Genomic DNA, 17010 nt, shown 5'->3' on the forward strand with positions numbered 1-17010 from the left:
ATGCCAATTTTTAAGCAATTTCTTTGGATGGCGAATTCATTTTAAAATGTTAACACTAATTTTAAAAAAAATCTTTTTGAACAACCATTTTGTCTGGCTGCAACTCTAAAGGTTCGTGTGCCAGGGCATTCCCCTTCGTTCAAGTAATCAGGCACTAACTACTTGATGATCCAGATTTTAAGCAAATTAGATTGGAGATCTTTATGGTCATGAGACCTCAGTTACGGAACTCCCTTCCAAAGGAAATAAGAAAGATTGAGTCCTTGAGTTCATTTAGAAAACCTTTAAAAGTACTTCTGTTTTCTCAGGTATTTTTATGATTCAAAACAGAAATTTTAGACTGTTCAGGTTTTTGAATACTGTATATCTTAATGATATATCTGTTCTATGTATGTATGTTGTAAATTGCTTAGATTTGTGCTATATAAGAAATTTTTTAATAAATAACTCACTCCTCCTTCACCTCCCTGAAATTGTGTGAGAAGCCTTAGTTTTAATGTCCATCAGGAGAGGGGGTGAGAAGTGGGACACTTTCCTATGAGAACCCAGGGTGTGTTTCTGTCATTCTCCTGCACAGAGCTGCGGTCCATGCATCGGTTGAAGGACTGCTGCAGAATTCAGACTGGGGAAGAGGACAGACTATAAGGAATACTATAGACCAGCTAGTCGATTTTCCAACGGATGGTATATCGAATGATTAATCAACTTGGAATATGCAAGGATATATGTGGAAACGGGATTGTGCTAATTGTCAGTTTGGGGGGTTGGGAATGAATTGGGTTTTCATTGTGCTGGAACAGTGTTGGAACTTTGATATCTTGGTTTTGTTTCATCCTAACCCATCGTGCAACTTCTACTGGTGGCCTCTAGTGTCTTGGCTGATATCTTTCTCTTACTATAGATGGTACACTGTAGAGAATGAAATAGGGACAGAATTTGTCCCCGTCCCTATCCCCACGATTAATCCTCCCCTTGTCATTCTTTAAGGAGAGAGGGAAGAATTAGAGTATGAATGGGCCCAGCCACTGACCCTCAAGTCTTGTGTTGAAGAATGCTGGTGTAGAAGGACTGAGCTTGAGATAGACACTAAAGGATGGCATGGGATGGTTTCCTGCGGTTATCTAAGGGATGGAAAAGGGGACAAATTTTGTCCCTGTGCTACTATTTAGGGTTCTGGAATATTGCGTTCTCATTGAGATTCTGGAATGTTGCTACTATTTGGGGTTCTGGAATCTTACTACTCCTTAAGGAGAGAGGGAAGAATCAGAATACGAATGGGCCCAGCCACTAACCCTCAAGCCTTGCATTGAAGAACTCTGGTGTAGAAGGACTGAGATTGAGATAAACACTAAATAATGACACAGGATGGTTTCCCATAGTTATCCACAGGGATGGAGACAAATTCTGTTCCAATGTTACTCTCCAGCTGGGTATGGGGCAGGGTGCAGATGGGCTAGAACTGCAAAAGGAGGCAAAAAACAATGCTGGGGAGAGGAGGGATGGGGCAAGTTCCTTTACTAGGAGCATCTTCTCTCAGACAGTGGAGAGGAGTAGGCATGTTAGCAATTAGTGGCACATCAGTGGGATGAAATAGGCCTAGCATGGATGTGGTCATAATATTCTACAGCCTTCTATTAGGGCCAGTAAAATGTCTATGTGAGGCCTTTCAGAGCTAGGAAGGGTTGTGCTTGTGGTGAGGAGATGGAAATTGGTTATTGCTATTTTACGCATAACCCATGATAGCGCACAAATAGCAATTAAAGGAATTATTTAGAAAAGGTTTTCCTTGGCCTTCATTTAGGGTTGGATTGGGATTTGGCACTTTCATTTTCATTATAAATGCTAACATCCAGAAAGAGGCAGGAGGAGAGTGGTGGTAAAGTCAAAATGGAAAACAAAAACTGGGTCAAGGTTTATGTATTCTTTAGATGTGATGTAAAATAAATCTCTTGTCAAATAATTGATAAATCTTAGAAATATTTCTATAGTTTCAAGGATAAAGACAATGTGGAACTTGTAAAAAATCATTTTTGTGTTTGCTCAACAGGTTCCAAGGTATGGCTGACATCCGAAGTCTGAATGCTTCCAGCAGTGCATCCTGGGACTGCTTGGCACTGACGGCCAAAGATGGAGGCTCCCAAGGAGAGCGAATTTCCCAAAGGACATATGGCTGCAGAGAGTTCCAAGTGGCAGGCCTTCCATGCCCAAGGGAAATACCCTTCACTTTAGACTCCAGGATTCCAAACGCAGTGAAACTGAGTGCTGATCTTGCAGAGAATGATACTGAAGTTTTGCTCTCTGAGGCACCACCAGAAACATATATAGCAAATAGCAGGGTGCAAATGGCTTGTAGAGAGGAGAAGTATTTTAAAGTTGAACCGAGGCCCCATGAAGCATTCCACCCAGAGCTCGTAGAGAAGAGTAGACAGAACATCCAGCGGTTTGAGTGGGTCCCTGAACCTATTGAAAGGTTAAGTCCCACTTCTAAAGAAAAGAGCAAATCGGTAGACATAGGAATGGGAATCTCTATGAGAGGATCAATAGTGAGATCAGAACCTCCTCCAATAACTCTTCCTGTGTTAAGGAAAACATTGAATCCTTCTCTAAATAAAACAGCCACCCTAGAGAGGGGCCTCTCCCACAGAAAAGCACTTGGACTGGAACCTCATTTGAATGAAATAGCGACTCTCAAAAGTAATGCTGACTGGATGTTGCAGAAACCAAATATCCAGACCAGTGCTTCCCTAACCGGAGTGAAATGTTCCTGGACTGTAAATGCCGATGATTTGGTGGAGCAAATCCCATCGTCCTCTCTGGAAGTCACTTCTTGCGGTAACTATGATACAGAGATGAGGCCTTACATGTGTGATATGCTCTTGGGGAAACGGGATAAAGAAGACCTAGTGCAGGAAGAAGATGCTTCTGTATATACGTGCATTGAATGCAGCATCTACTTCAAGAAGAAAGACCATCTCTTGGAGCACATGCTTCAGCATAGCCAGGTATCAGACCAGGCACAAGAGGATGTTCTTCCTGTCACTTGTCTCTTCTCTTGTAATGAGTGTGGCTGGACCTTCAGGGACTCAATGTCTCTAGAGCAGCATAGCAGACTTCACCAAGAGTCCAGGGAAAAGATCATTGAGGAAATACAGAAGCTCAATGAGTTTTCTGACGAAGGGAGGGAGGCCAGGCTGCAGTGTCCCAAGTGTGTCTTTGGCACCAACTCTTCCAAAGTCTTTGTCCAGCATGCAAAAATGCATGTCAGAGAGAGGAAGGATCAAGGAGTCAAAAGCATGAGCCTGTTTGGCAGTGCTGGAGGCAAAATGCATGAAACTCCAGTTCAACAAATGTACACACATTTTCAACCAAATGAACTTTCCCCTTCACCACCTTCTCAACTGCAGGTATATAGTGGTGGTAGCAAAAGCATCAGCACTTGCTTTCTCTGTGGTTTTCCAGCCCCCAGTGAAGACATATTGAAAGAGCATATGAAATACTCCCATTCCAACCTCTCCTGGGAAGTAGAGGCCTTCAAAGAGGACTGCAGTCAACCTGGGACTAGTAGAGATTCTTATGCTCCCAGGCCCAGAACATTCTCAGAATCAGATTACTTTGGCCAAGCAGAAAGACTGTTGACCCCACCCAGACAAAAGAGTCCTGCCCATTATGAACCTAAGCATGGCTTCTCTATAGGTCACCAGAGACGAGAGAAAAGTGAGCTGAGTAAGAAGGCCATGCAGACTTCCAAGTTTCAGGCAAGGAAACGGGCACCATATGGCTCTAAGAAGAAGTTGGGAATGAACCCTCTTAACCCAGCAAAAAGTTACTCTTCACAAATGGGCTTGAAAATGAAGAAAAGAAGATTGGCTCATCTTAGAGGACCCAGTGGTGAGAATCCTAGTAAGCCACAGGGCACACTGGCGGATGTTTGGCGTGGCTGGTCTTCAGAAAATAACCATGAGAACCTGAGAGAAGGCCATACTGTCTACTCAGATGTAGATCATGCCAAGGCAATGGTTCGCTCAAAACGGTTTGTAGTTCCTCAGTCTGCTTTAGATTTGAAGAGGTGCTTCAGGGACACTTTAAGGTCAGCTGACCCTTCCACCATTTCCAAACGGCAGCAGCACCAGCTTCGGAACATGGTCCCTATTGTTCTCCTCAAGGCTCTCAACCTTCGCCGGAGAGCAAAAACTCATTATGGCAAACTCTTTAAAAGAAAGTTGGTGGCGGCAGCAGCGGCGGCAGCAGCAGCTCCTTCAAGAGATCTTCTTCTGGATGAGAATTTTCCAATGGACTTCCTCTTCCGTGATCCCCAGCTGGAGGGCTCCTTGATACCAGATGATCTCCTGGACCCAGATTCCCTCATCCTGAGGAATGAAGAACGAAAATGCCCATACTGCCCTGACAGGTTTCACAATGGGATTGGCCTAGCCAATCACGTCAGGGGCCATTTGAACAGGGTGGGTGTGAACTACAATGTCCGGCACTTCATCTCTGCAGAAGAAGTGAAAGCTATAGAACAAAAATTTTCCTTTCAAAAGAAGAAGAAAAAAGGTAGTATGTACACCATTTCTTAATATTTTTTATTCTATTTTATTCTCTTTTTCACTTTTTTTGCCACCTAAGACGGTTGCAAGTTGGGGGGTGTCCAAGGACTTTGGTATGGATATATTATTTGGTTAGATCAATTATAGCTTCTTTGTAAAAATTTTGCTTATAGTGAGTTACAAAAATAACAAGCACATTGTAAATAGACTGATACCTACAACATCATAACTAGGGTGGATTTGATTTAAATTGTGATTTAAATTGCTAGTCAGAAAGACTTGATTCAAATCATGTTCATGACATTATGAATGGATTAATGGAATTCATTTACTAAAAATGTAAACATTGCATGAATATACAGCCTCATGCTATAATTAAAAACAAATCTTTATTTCATGATAAATAACTTTTGTACTATAATATATCTTAAATAGAAAACTATCTTTAGATAGATTTTTCCTCAAAAAAAGTATTTTATTTGAAAAAAAATCTGATTTAAATAAAAAAACTTTAAATTTTTTTTTAATCAATCCCCGCTGTTTTGATTTTTTAAAAAAAAAAATCATTCCCCCCCCCACTTTTACAAAGCCACTGCAGTAATTGCCCCATAGCCCAACAAAGCCTGCCGAAATGATCTAAGGCAGTGTTTCTCAAACTTTTTTAGCTCCGGCACACTTAAACGGAGAAAAATGTTTTTCGCGGCACATTATAAAATTGCCCCCTCCTTTACGAAGCTGCGCTAGTGTTTTAAGTGCTGGCCACGGCAGAAACAGCTTGGATGCTCATAGGAATTCTATGAGCATTGGAGCTGTTACTGCAGCAGCTGGCGATCAAAACGCTAGCGTCGCTTTGTAAAGGAGGGGGGTCAATTTGAGAGTTATTTATTTAAATTTTTTAAGCTATGTATGGGTAATTGTAACAACGGAGAAACTAAAGTAGATAGAATAGAATTGCTAATCAATCTGATGGATCTGCTTGTTTTTGAGTGCAAATTAATTCAAAATGCAGCTTGATAGTTGACAAACATGCATTTCATCATCCACCATCTGCAGTCATTCTCTTTTTTTAAAAAAATTTAATTTCTTTCAGAGCTGAAAATCTAAGTTTGCAAAAGATAATAAGATCCAAATGGTAACAAAGCCTTGATTGCTTTGTTGCTCAATATAGGGATAGCTATGGCATAAAAAAAAAATTACTTGCTGTTAGTTTTCAAGGACCAGTCGCGTCAAAAAATGATGCTTGTCTGGACAGTTGTATCCTTACGCACAAGATGCTGATAACATTGACAGACTCTTGTATACATGACATACATGTCATCTATTCTAGTGTATACTTATGAAGTGAATTTTTAAAAATGGAGTAAAATTCTGGAATCTCTCATGGCACACTCGGAATCTCTTCGGGCACACCACTGTGCCATAGCACACAGTTTGAGAGACACCGATCTAAGGCATTGATATTCATTTTCAGTTTGAGGGCTACCAATGGCTCAGGTTTTCAGGATATCTGTAATATAAATACATATGGAAGCACCAAAAAATAACTAAGAGAATTTTTAAACTTAATTTTTTCCAAAAACTCTAGAAACTTGAAAGCAGGTGTGTTCAGTCTTGGTCATTGAGGCTGCAACCCAGTTCAGTTTTCACAGCTTCTTCAATGAATATGCATGATTGTATGCAAATAGATCTCGTGCATATTCATGTGGAAATCCTGGAAACTCGACTGAGGTGGGAGCCAAAATTAGACACCCCTGCTTTACAGCCTCAGACAAAATAGGCACAGTTTAAGAATTGTGCAAAGAGACTAAAATGCGTACATGTTTTCCCCCCTTGTGTTCCTATTCATTTTTTTTAACCTGAAATGTTCTATTTTAAGATGAATCTGTTTAATTCCTCCAAAAGCATAGTTTTAAACATCAAGACACTTAGGGACATTTTCTGATATCACATACTTACTTTGGTGTGCTTCACTCCCTCATCACTCTTTCAGAAATCTCTTCAAATACAATTTATAATTTCCAATTAAGGTTCACCAACAATAAAAAAAAAAGAAAAATAAATAATTCTTTAAAAAATCAAACATAGAATTCTGTCTAGTGTAACAGGATACACGATTACTGCTATATACATCGATTCATAAATACCAAAGGTGGGCAATCTCAATCCTTGAGGGCCATAATCCATGTGGGTTTTCAGAATTTACCCAATGAATGTACTCAAGACCTGTTTGCAAGTATTAGCTCTGTTGTATGCAAATAGATCTCATGCATATTTATCAGGGAATACCCGACTGGGTTGTGGACCTTGAGGACCAAGGTTGTCCATCCCCAATAAATACAAACTTGTAATATATTTTGATTAATTCAAAATAATAAGCAAATTTTGTGTAAACAGAAAAATAATTTACTCTTCCTTCCCCCTCCCCAAACACACACCTCATCCAGTTTTTAAATCCGGCCCTTAGTTGTTACAGACTCTGCAAAGGAGAAAATCTTATACTCAAGCTTATACTCACACACACTCTCATCCTAGGGGGGCAATACATGTTGATGTTCTGATTTTGATTGTGTTTGTGCTTCTTTTCTCCATTCAGTGGCAAATTTTGACCCTGGGACGTTCAGCCTGATGAGGTGCGAGTTCTGTGGTGCTGGTTTCGACACCAGGGCGGGCTTGTCCAGCCACGCCCGTGCCCACCTGCGGGATTTCGGCATCACCAACTGGGAGCTGACCATCTCCCCCATCAACATCCTGAAGGAGCTGCTGGCCAACTCACCCGATCGTACCCTCCTGCGGTCCCCACCAGGAGGAGGCAGCGTACCCTCTTCCCCCAGGCATGAGAGAGAATCTTCAAGCTATGGACGCAAGAGCACCACCCCTATGTCAGAGAGCAGCCTTCCGAGGTCCCCACGGTCCCCTTTCCCACCTGCCTGGGTTGAGGAGTCTGCCCAGTCTTATGCAGATGGTAAGCTTTTTCAGGATTTGATGTGATGGGAAGGGTTGGAAAGAGATTTGATTACTTACTGCTCAAGGTTCTAGCCCACTAAATTGCCAGCACTTTACTTATTTAATCCATCTTTCACAATTTTAGTTAAGAAGTTTTGAATTAACAAAAGCTTGCAGCAGAAGTAATGCTATTATTAATACACAACTTATCAGCAGGCAATTTCATGACCTACCCTGTCCGATCTCCAGATTTGCTTTCCTTCCACACCACTGACACTTCTGAGCTTGTCTCAATCTTTGAATTCCAGTAGTATATTTTTCATCCCATGTTGTCCAGGAGTTTTGAACATGTGCACACTTCCCCCTTTTCATGAAGAAGTATCTTCTAATGTCTTCTATTAGTTTCCTATCATGATCCAATCAGAATCATATGGATTGTCCAGTCTGTCCATTATACTGTCCACTAAGCTTTATAATCATTCAACCTCCCTCATTGACCTTCTGTGCTTGTCCTATTCTTTCTTGAATTAGATACTGTCCTTATCTCTACCACCTTCACTGGAAGGCCATTCCATACATCCACCACTCTCTTCTGTCAAGAAATATCCCTTGGACTGTTCATGAGTAGCTTTCACCCTTTTCCTGTGACTCATTCCAGAGCTTCCTTTGCATTGAAAGAGATCTCATCTATCTTGGAGGCATTTAAATGTTTTTATTTATTTATTTAAATAAGGATTTACAGGCAGTCCCCGAGTTAGAGATGCCTGACTTAAGTACGAGTTGTACTTAAGAACGTGGTTGCAGTTTCATCTGATTTCACAGAGCAGTATTTCCAGTGGCCTAGACTCCTACACTTCTGCAGCAGATTCAGGAACGATGCATGGCCGCATTAAGAACAGTGTGTGGTTGTGAATTCTGTACCTTAGAGGGAACACTGGTAGGGACCGATGGCCCTTTAGTCTTCTGGGAGCAGCAAGAATCCTAAAATCTACACGTTCTGAGTTATATACAAATCCGACTAAAGAACAGCTTTAAAAAAGTAACTCGTTCTTAACCCGGGGACTGCCTGTATTTACTGCCTTTTTGAAGGAATTCACTCATGGTGGTGTACAGCAAGAATAAGTCAAACATAAGCAGTGTACAAAGTATGGCATAGTATGCTTCATTGCAGTGTCAACACAGTCCTCTATACACAGTCCTCTAAACCCTAAGCGCACATGTGCACTTACAACGCCGTGTTCTTTGACATCATGATGTGTGCCTCTGTGCCAAATTCGATTTCAGGCGTGTGGAGCGGCTTGCGGCGCGTGCAGCGATTTGAGCAGCGGTGGCGGTTTGACTCCTGCGCTGCCGGGATGCCTCTTCTCACCCCTGGACCAGCAAACGCAGCAGCCGCGGGGCATTTGCTAGGCCGGCCCACTTTGATAATGCGAGGTGGGCCGGCCTAGCAAAAGCCCCGAGGCTGCCCGGGCTAGCGAATGCTGGACAGGGGAGCAGGGAAAGGAGAAGGCCTACTCCTGGACAGAGGGAAGTTAAAATGAAGGGAGAAGAGCTGCTGCTGAGCAGGGAAGGGGTGCTGCTGGACATGGGGGAGGTAAAAGGAAGGGAGAAGAGCTACTGCTGGACAGGGGGAGCAGGCAAAGGGTGGTGGTAGACAGCCGAGGAAAAAGAGAGACAGAAAGAAAGACAGACGGACAGAAAGTGGCCAAGAAGAGAGAGAAAGAAAGAAAGACACAGACATCTGTTCTAGCACCCGTTAATGTAACGGGCTTAAAGACTAGTTTATAATAAAACATTTTAATAGACAGCTTAAGGTGTAAGCCCAGATGGAGCATATAGATAAAAGGAGTAAGAAAATAATGGAACTAATTTAAAAAAAGTAGCATGAGGTCAGAATGCTGCTTGAAAATTATCTTAGCTAGGGGAGAGTGTGACACAATGATTAAAGCTACAGCCTCAGCACCCTGAGCTTGTGGGTTCAAACCCACGCTGCTCCTTAAGACCCTGAGCAAGTTACTTAATGCCCCCATTGCCCCATGTACATTAGATAGATTATGAGCCCACCGGGACAGACAGGGAATGAAGCTTGAGTACTTGAATAAATTCACCTAAACTGTTCTGAGCTCCCTTGGGAAAATGGTATAGAAAATTGAATAAATAAATAAATAGGGTAGGAGTGGATAAGCAGGTCCTGCTGTAGTATTTGCAGCCAGTGTCGCTCTGTTTATGTGAGTGTGTGACTAGCAAGTTACGGTAGTTAGTTCTTCCATTAAAAGCCTGGTTGAAAAGCCAAGCTTTCTTCTGTTTCCTGAAGTAGAGATCAGTCTTGTGTTAAGTGAATCCTTTCAGGGAGTGCATTCCAGGGTGCAGGGGCTACTCCGGAAAAGGTTCACTGGTGAGTAAATTTCTCCCCTATCCTGCCTTTCAACCAAAAGTATAGGTAGTTAGATCTTCAAATCTGTCCTCTTATGCTTTATGACAAAAAAACAGTGATCATTTTAGTAGTTGCCTTCTGCACCCACATCATCTGATTTATGTTTATTAAAATAGCTTGATATAATGCCTTTCAAATAAAAATCGAGGCAGTTTACATTAATATCAATCAACATTCCCTGGGCAAAGAAAGGAACTACAAATATAGGACAGTAGGTGAAAAGATACAGAAGGGATACACAAGGGACTTAAAATAGTTGCTGCCATAACAAGAAGATACCGCTGAGACAACCAGCCGGACCGGATTGCCTATTCCCCTCCACTCCACAAAAATGTCAGTTTATAAAAAGGTAGACTTTAAAAAAAAGACTTAAATTTGGAATATGTGTCCTTTGCGCTCTAGAATTGTACACAATGTTGTTCCAAATTAAGTTTAGAAACATAAAAACATGATGGCAGGTAAAGGCCAAATGGCCCATCCAGTCTGCCCATCTGCAACATCCACTATCTCCTCCTCTCTCTATTGGCTAAATCTCTTTACACCTGCTTTGTGAGGTCATAGAGCATTATTGTTATAAGCTAAGGCTCTTAACACTTGCATTGTGATGTCATAGAATGTTATATAGCAACATTCTATATACTCTGTGAGAGTACACCTTAGTATCATAGCAGTTTATCATGATTGTGCAGCCAACCAACCTATTTCTGAGCATATGCCTGCCACTAGATTTATGAAAAGTCTTGAAGTAGTCCAGACTACCTTCTGAGTTTCAATTTGTGCTCTTGCTGCTAATGGGACCACCATTTGATCCTCCTAGACTCAGCGGAGTTGAAATTTCTCTTTTGGAAAACAATTAATCCTCTTTTAAACCCCGCTAAGCTAACTGATTTCACCACATTCTCTGGCAACAAATTCCAAAGTTTAATTACATGTTGTGTGAAAAAATATTTTCTCCAGTTTGCTTTAAATCTACTACTTAGTAGCTTCATCGCATGCCCCCTAGTCCTAGTATTTTTGAAAAGCATGACCAAATGATTCACATCTACCCTTTCCACTTATTTTATAGACCTGTATCATATCACCCCTGAGCCATCTCTTCTCCAAGCTGAGAAGCTCTAGCCTTTTCTCATAGGGAAGTTGTCCCATCCCTTTTATCATTTTTGTTGCTCTTCTCTGTACCTTTTCTAATTCTGTTATTATCTTTTTTGAGATACAGTGACTAGAACTGCACACATTATTTGAGGTATGATCATACCATAGTGATATAGGGGCATGTTAACATCTTCAGCATTGTTTTCCATTCCTTTCTTGATAATTCCTAACATTCTATTTGCTTTCTTAGCTACCACCGCACGTTGAGCTTGAGGGTTTAATGAGGGAAAGATGGATGGCAAGTATAGGCAAATCGTGGAGGAAGATCTGTTCTTCAGTGCAGGACTGAGGAGAAAATTTACCTTTCTTTAGAACAGTGATCCTAACCACAAAGCCAAAGCAACAGTGGAGTGGTTCGGCAAGTAGGAAGTGAATAGCTGAATGGCTCAGTCAAAGCCTCAACCTAAATCCCTCCATAGGTTATCTCAAGCTAAGAATAATAAGCAAAGACTGCACCATCTTACACAGTTGGGTTGGCACTTATCCTGAAAGACTGCAGAAGGGTTTTCCACTAAGTATTGACTCAAGGGAGGTGGAACCTTTTATGCAATCGAGATTTTTTAAAATTTCTTGTTGGGCTTTCTTGTTGAGAGATCAATGAAACAAATTCCAGCTTTTTAAAATACATTTGAATTACTATACATTGTCTTAAAAAAGTACAAGAGTGTGAAAACTTTTCAAGGCACTGTAAATGAAGCTTTAAAAGCATTTATTTGCACAAGAAAAACTGTCCTACATCTGCAGGCCATAACTCATAATGCAGAATTCCTGAGAGCCCTACATTTGTCCGAAGGAAGATTGGGTGATTATCCCAGATTGTGTCCAAGGCTGGATAAATGTCTTCTGAGTGGGTAACAATGGCTCGCTTTTAAGCAAAGAGGAAAACAGATGGGAGTAGAAATAATTATATTGGCACCTCATTGGCCCTCCATTCCCAGAATTATTCAACTGGAAACTGGAGAGCCCTTCCAGTTATCGGAACTGAGACATCACTAGGCATGGTCCCTTAAAACCATCCAGCCTGTACTGTAGCATCTCAAATAGAGAGACTAGAAGTTGAAAGGAAAACCCAGAGGTCCAAGGGTTATTCTGAGGAAGTCATTTCTGAATTGGTTAAAGGCAATAAAGTCTTATGCAGTCTGGCAAATCTTGGGTGCAGAGATCAGCAAGCAAATGAATCGACACTCTTTGTGAGAAACCTTTTTGGGATTAAGATTTAATTACCTGGCTTTCGAAAACTTGCACTCAAAAGGAGAGTTACAGCTTAGGTACAGCAGGTATTTTTCTGACCCCCCTGAAACGATGGCACGTGAGGCATCTTATCCATGGATGCAAAAAGCGTTAGCAGGAAAAACAGACCTGCTGTTACTTCCTCTCCAGACTATTCAGCTCTGCGACTTAGATTTAGAACTAAATGTTGATGTGCGGAAGACTTTATAGAGCCGCTGTTTCAGTAATGAGAGGTTTGATCTGAAATAAATGCAACATCATTTCATTGGAGGGAGGCTGCTGGAGCCCCCAAAAATCTGCAGAGAATGCAGCGGTTCGCTTGATCTATAATCTGAAGAAGTATGATCATATTACACCTTACTATCGTCAATTGCATTGGCTACCGATTGAAGCGTGGATTAAGTTCAAGTTTGGATGTTTCTGTTTTAAGGTATTTGCAGGCTTAATCCCAGAATATCTCTTGGAATCATTTACATTCAATAACTCCAAACATTCCAGGAAATCACACGCACTATTCTCTTTTCCATTTGCTAAGGGTTGTAAATTTAAAAGATTTCAACAATGTCTTCTGTCCTTTCAAGTGGCACTATGGGGTAAGGATTTGACTTTCTTAATTATGTCGACAGACTCTTATCTACAATTTCGACGTGCTTTAAAAACGTATCTTTTTACTGAATACTTTGGAAATTAGGCATGCTCTGCCTCTTTTCTCATTTTTTGTACTCATAACCTTTTGTGAACCACATAGAACTTGGCGGTAATTGTGGTATAAAAGTATGAAGCTAGGACTGTCTTGGAGGTTGAATAAAGTGAAGACCATGGTTTGCTTCTATTTAATTATAACGGTTAAAGTATTGTTTTCACTTGTAGTCCTCTTCGAGAGTGCACAAATGGAAGCATTAAGTTACATTACATTACAGATTTCTATTCCGCCATTACCTTTCGGTTCAAAGAGGATTACAAAAAGAGTTATGGAAGAAGGGTTACAATGTTAGATCAGAGAAGGTTTCCAAGAGAGGGAAAAGTAGGATCTGGGGTTAGGGAGGGGATGGTAAGAGGGGGGTTAAGCTTTATCATGGTATTAAGCTTTATTAAGGGATTTCTTGAAGAGTATAGTTTTTATTTCCTTTCTGAACATCTTGTAGTCTGGGGTTGTTGTCAATAGGTTGGAGACTTGGTTGTCTATCTTCGCTGCCTGAGTGGCCAGTAGTCCGTTGTATAGTTTTTTCCTTTTTACTTCTTTGATTGGGGGGTAAGTGAATGGGGTGTGTGTTTTTCTATGCCTGGTAGAGGTGGTTTGGATGAGGTGGTCGTTTAGGTAGCTTGGGCTGTCTCCATTTATAGTTTTAAATAGTATACAGTAGAATTTAAATTGTATTCTTTCCTGGATTGGAAGCCAATGAGAATTGATGAATGCCTCAGTAATGTGATCATGTTTTTTCAATGAATAGACGAGTCTCAGAGCTGTATTCTGAATTGTCTGTAGTTGTTTAATCATTATTGCAGGGCAGGGGAGGTAGAGGATGTTGCAATAGTCTAGGATACTTAGGATTAGAGATTGTACTAGGAGCTGAAATTGTGTTTTTTCAAAGAATTTTCGGACTTGTCTAAGGTTTCTATTCATTTTTTCTAGTCATTTATACATAGTTATGAGGGTGAATCAAAAATTAAAGGCAGTTGTTAAATTACACGATAACTGGAATGGAGCTAGCGAAATGCAACATAGATACTCATCCGTTACCTGTTGGATAGTTGCAGCACTCGCCCACAATTTCGCCCACAAGGTCAAAAACATGGATTCTCCATTGCAAGATTGCACCATCAAAGAACAACGTGCAATAGCGTGCTTTCTTTGGGCAAAGAGAGTGTGAAGCCTGTGGAAATTCACCGTTGGATATTGATTCAGTACGGACATAGCATGGCCAAACGGTGAACAGTGCAAATTACTGTGCATTGCTGTGAAATGACCTTAAACCAGCAATTGGCAGCAAAAAAGAGGAGTGTTGGCCAAAACCGTCTTGCTGCACCATGACAATGCAAGTCCTCATACAGAAGAGACTGTTTTCCCCATCCTCCTTACAGCCCGGATCTGGTGCCTAGCAATCAGGGCTGTGGAGTCGGAGGAAATTTCGGGTACCTGGAGTCGGAGTCAGAAGTACAAAAAACTGAGGAGTCGGAGTCGGAACATTTATCTACCGACTCCATTTTTGAACTTGGCATACCAATCACGAGCGATTCTTTCAGCTATAGCACCCCACTATATACACAGCACAAAGGTTGCGAGCAGCTTCTGCGGCCTTAGAACCTTGATTAAAAGCAAAAAGAAGGTGGTGTCGAAAATGCTCATTTCTCTCAACTTGACATTCCATTTTAACGATCTGAAAATTAACCAGTGCTGTGGAGTCGGAGTCGGAGGAAATTTCGGGTACCTGGAGTCTGAAGTACAAAAAACTGAGGAGTCGGAGTTGGAGTCGGAACATTTATCTACCGACTCCCACAGCCCTGCTAGCAATTATCACATCTTCGGTCCATTGAAGGAGACGCTGCAATGTTGCAGATTCACTTCTGGTGAAGAAGTAAAGGAAGTGGTGCTCACCTGGCTTCAGGAGCAGCTGAAAAACTTCTCTGCAGGAACGCAGAAGCGGGAACTATGTGGATAAGTGATATATTCAATTACTCACTGTTATTTTTATTGAAGCCGTTAAATGTATTTTGCCTTTACTTTTTGATTTAGCCTCCTAAAAAAGCTATGTGGTAAACTGATCCAGTTTTTGCCCCCATGTGAATTCAGTATTTCATGTTTACCAAGAAGTTTGTTCTTGTATGTGAAAAGCCAAAGCTTATGATATTTTTTTTAAAGGCAAGATTTGTACCCTTCAGGGCTTAAAAGGACCTTGTGAGTAGAGAAAACAGTTTTTACCTCGTGAACCATTTTTCATCCTGTTTGCTGCTGTTTAGAAATACTTGTAGATTAACTTTGTTATATTACGGTAGGGTAGTTTGAAGAAAGGAAAGCTCTTGTTACCGTCTACTTGGCCAACAAAGCCAGGCATCATAACCTATTTTTAAAAATCCATGTTTTAAAACAAGAGAGAGCTAATGGCACTCTTATAGAGCTGTATCTAAACCTGGTTTAGAGTTTTGTGCAGCTACTTTTCCTGGAGCTTAAAGCCCTTTCAGCTGGTACCTTGGTGTGGAGGAGGAAGCCTCTGACCTGATACATAAGAATAGCCTTACTGGGTCAGACAAATGGCCCATCAAGCCCAGTAGCCCGTTCTCACAGTGGCCAATCCAGGTCACTAGTACCTGGCTAAAACCCAAGGAGTAGCAACATTCCATGCTGCCAATACAGGACAAGCAGTGGCTTCCCCCCTGTCTTTCTCAATAACATCTATGGACTTTTCCTCCTTGAAGCAGCCCTTTTGCACAATTTTCCTTTGTAACACCACAGCATATGAGCATGGGTCATAGGGGAGCTTTCACTAAATTGCGCCAGCAAATGAGCTTAGCGCAGCCTAATGTGGGACTTTCCTCTGTGCTAAGCCCACTTCCAGCACATCCATAAAAGAGGCATTTCTAAAAGATTTTTTATTTGCCGAATATTTGGCCGTGCCCTAATGTTAGTTAGCATTTAAGCTTGATCTTTAAGTTGAGACAGTCAAAACAGCCAGTACTGCTGAGTAATTTGTTCATCTCATATCAACCATGCATAGGGTTACCAGATTTTACTTTAGTAAAATCTGGATCCCCAGGCCCACCCAGTTCTACCCATCCCCACTCCGTTACACCCCAGTCCTGCCCTAGACCCACCTCCTGCAGCCCGCTGTCGTCAGGCAGGAGGGTCCTCCTACTCAACTCAATTTTGAGGAAGCTTTTCAAAACCCGGACAAAGTGCTGGGTTTTGATATGCCGTCCGGACCCGAGGACATGTCCTGGGAAATCCAGATGTCTGGTAACACTAGCCATGCAGGCCATTGCAGTCGGATGAGCAGCTTCAATTGAAAAAAGTAAAATTAGTGTGTCATCGTTGTTCAGTGATAACATAGAGTATGACGGCAGAAAAGGGCCGACGGTCCAACAAGTCTGCCTACTTGGATAACCCACCCCCCCTAAGCACTTCCTCGAAGTGAACCCACATTTTTATCCCATTTAAACCAAAGAGAGGGGGAGGAAAGCAGAGGAGAGGTGCTGGACTAATGGAGAGAGGGAGAGAAGGAGAGGGAGAGAGAAACGCAAGACCACAAGGGGAAGGGTACAAGAGGGACAGATACTGCTCCAAAGTAGGTGGGTAGGGTGCAGGATGGCAAGAGAGATAGTAGGAAAAAAGCCTATACCTGGGGAAGGGAATACAGGAGGTAAGGAATAGAGAAAGAAGAATCTGGATATGGGGAGAGATAAGATGCTGGGCATGGAGGGAGCATAGGAACAGGGACACAAGGGGGACAGTACTAGAGAGGAAAATAGGGACACAGATGAAAGGGAAGATGAGAAAAGGAGAGATGGTGGATGTCCATAATAGTACAGGGGGCTTTGTTCTGGAATGCCAAAAGGGCTATCTCATTGATAACTTTTGGAGCAGTGCTCCAAACGGTATTGTTTGAGCGACACTATTCAGGCATCTAGAAGAGGTGAGATGGAATGAGATGCAATGATGATGGGAGGCATTACTGTATTTTTAGGCCTGTCGTTAATATTACATTAGTA

At 41.7% G+C, this 17010-nt stretch overlaps 1 protein-coding gene across 8 annotated transcripts in view; it reads left to right on the forward strand.

Moving 5' to 3' along the window:
* WIZ (WIZ zinc finger) overlaps positions 1 to 17010 on the forward strand; it is a 100956-nt gene that overhangs the window by 41814 nt on the left and 42132 nt on the right. For 7 of the 8 annotated variants that reach the window (XM_033923460.1, XM_033923461.1, XM_033923459.1 and 4 more), the window contains exons 4-5: positions 2048 to 4557; positions 7141 to 7509. In XM_033923460.1, coding sequence (XP_033779351.1) covers positions 2048 to 4557; positions 7141 to 7509 — 2879 coding nt within the window. The remainder of the gene's footprint in view (positions 1 to 2047; positions 4558 to 7140; positions 7510 to 17010) is intronic. The other variant, XM_033923456.1, reaches the window with a different exon arrangement.

Source organism: Geotrypetes seraphini, chromosome 16 (assembly GCF_902459505.1).
Source record: "Geotrypetes seraphini chromosome 16, aGeoSer1.1, whole genome shotgun sequence".
Lineage (NCBI taxonomy): Eukaryota > Metazoa > Chordata > Amphibia > Gymnophiona > Dermophiidae > Geotrypetes > Geotrypetes seraphini.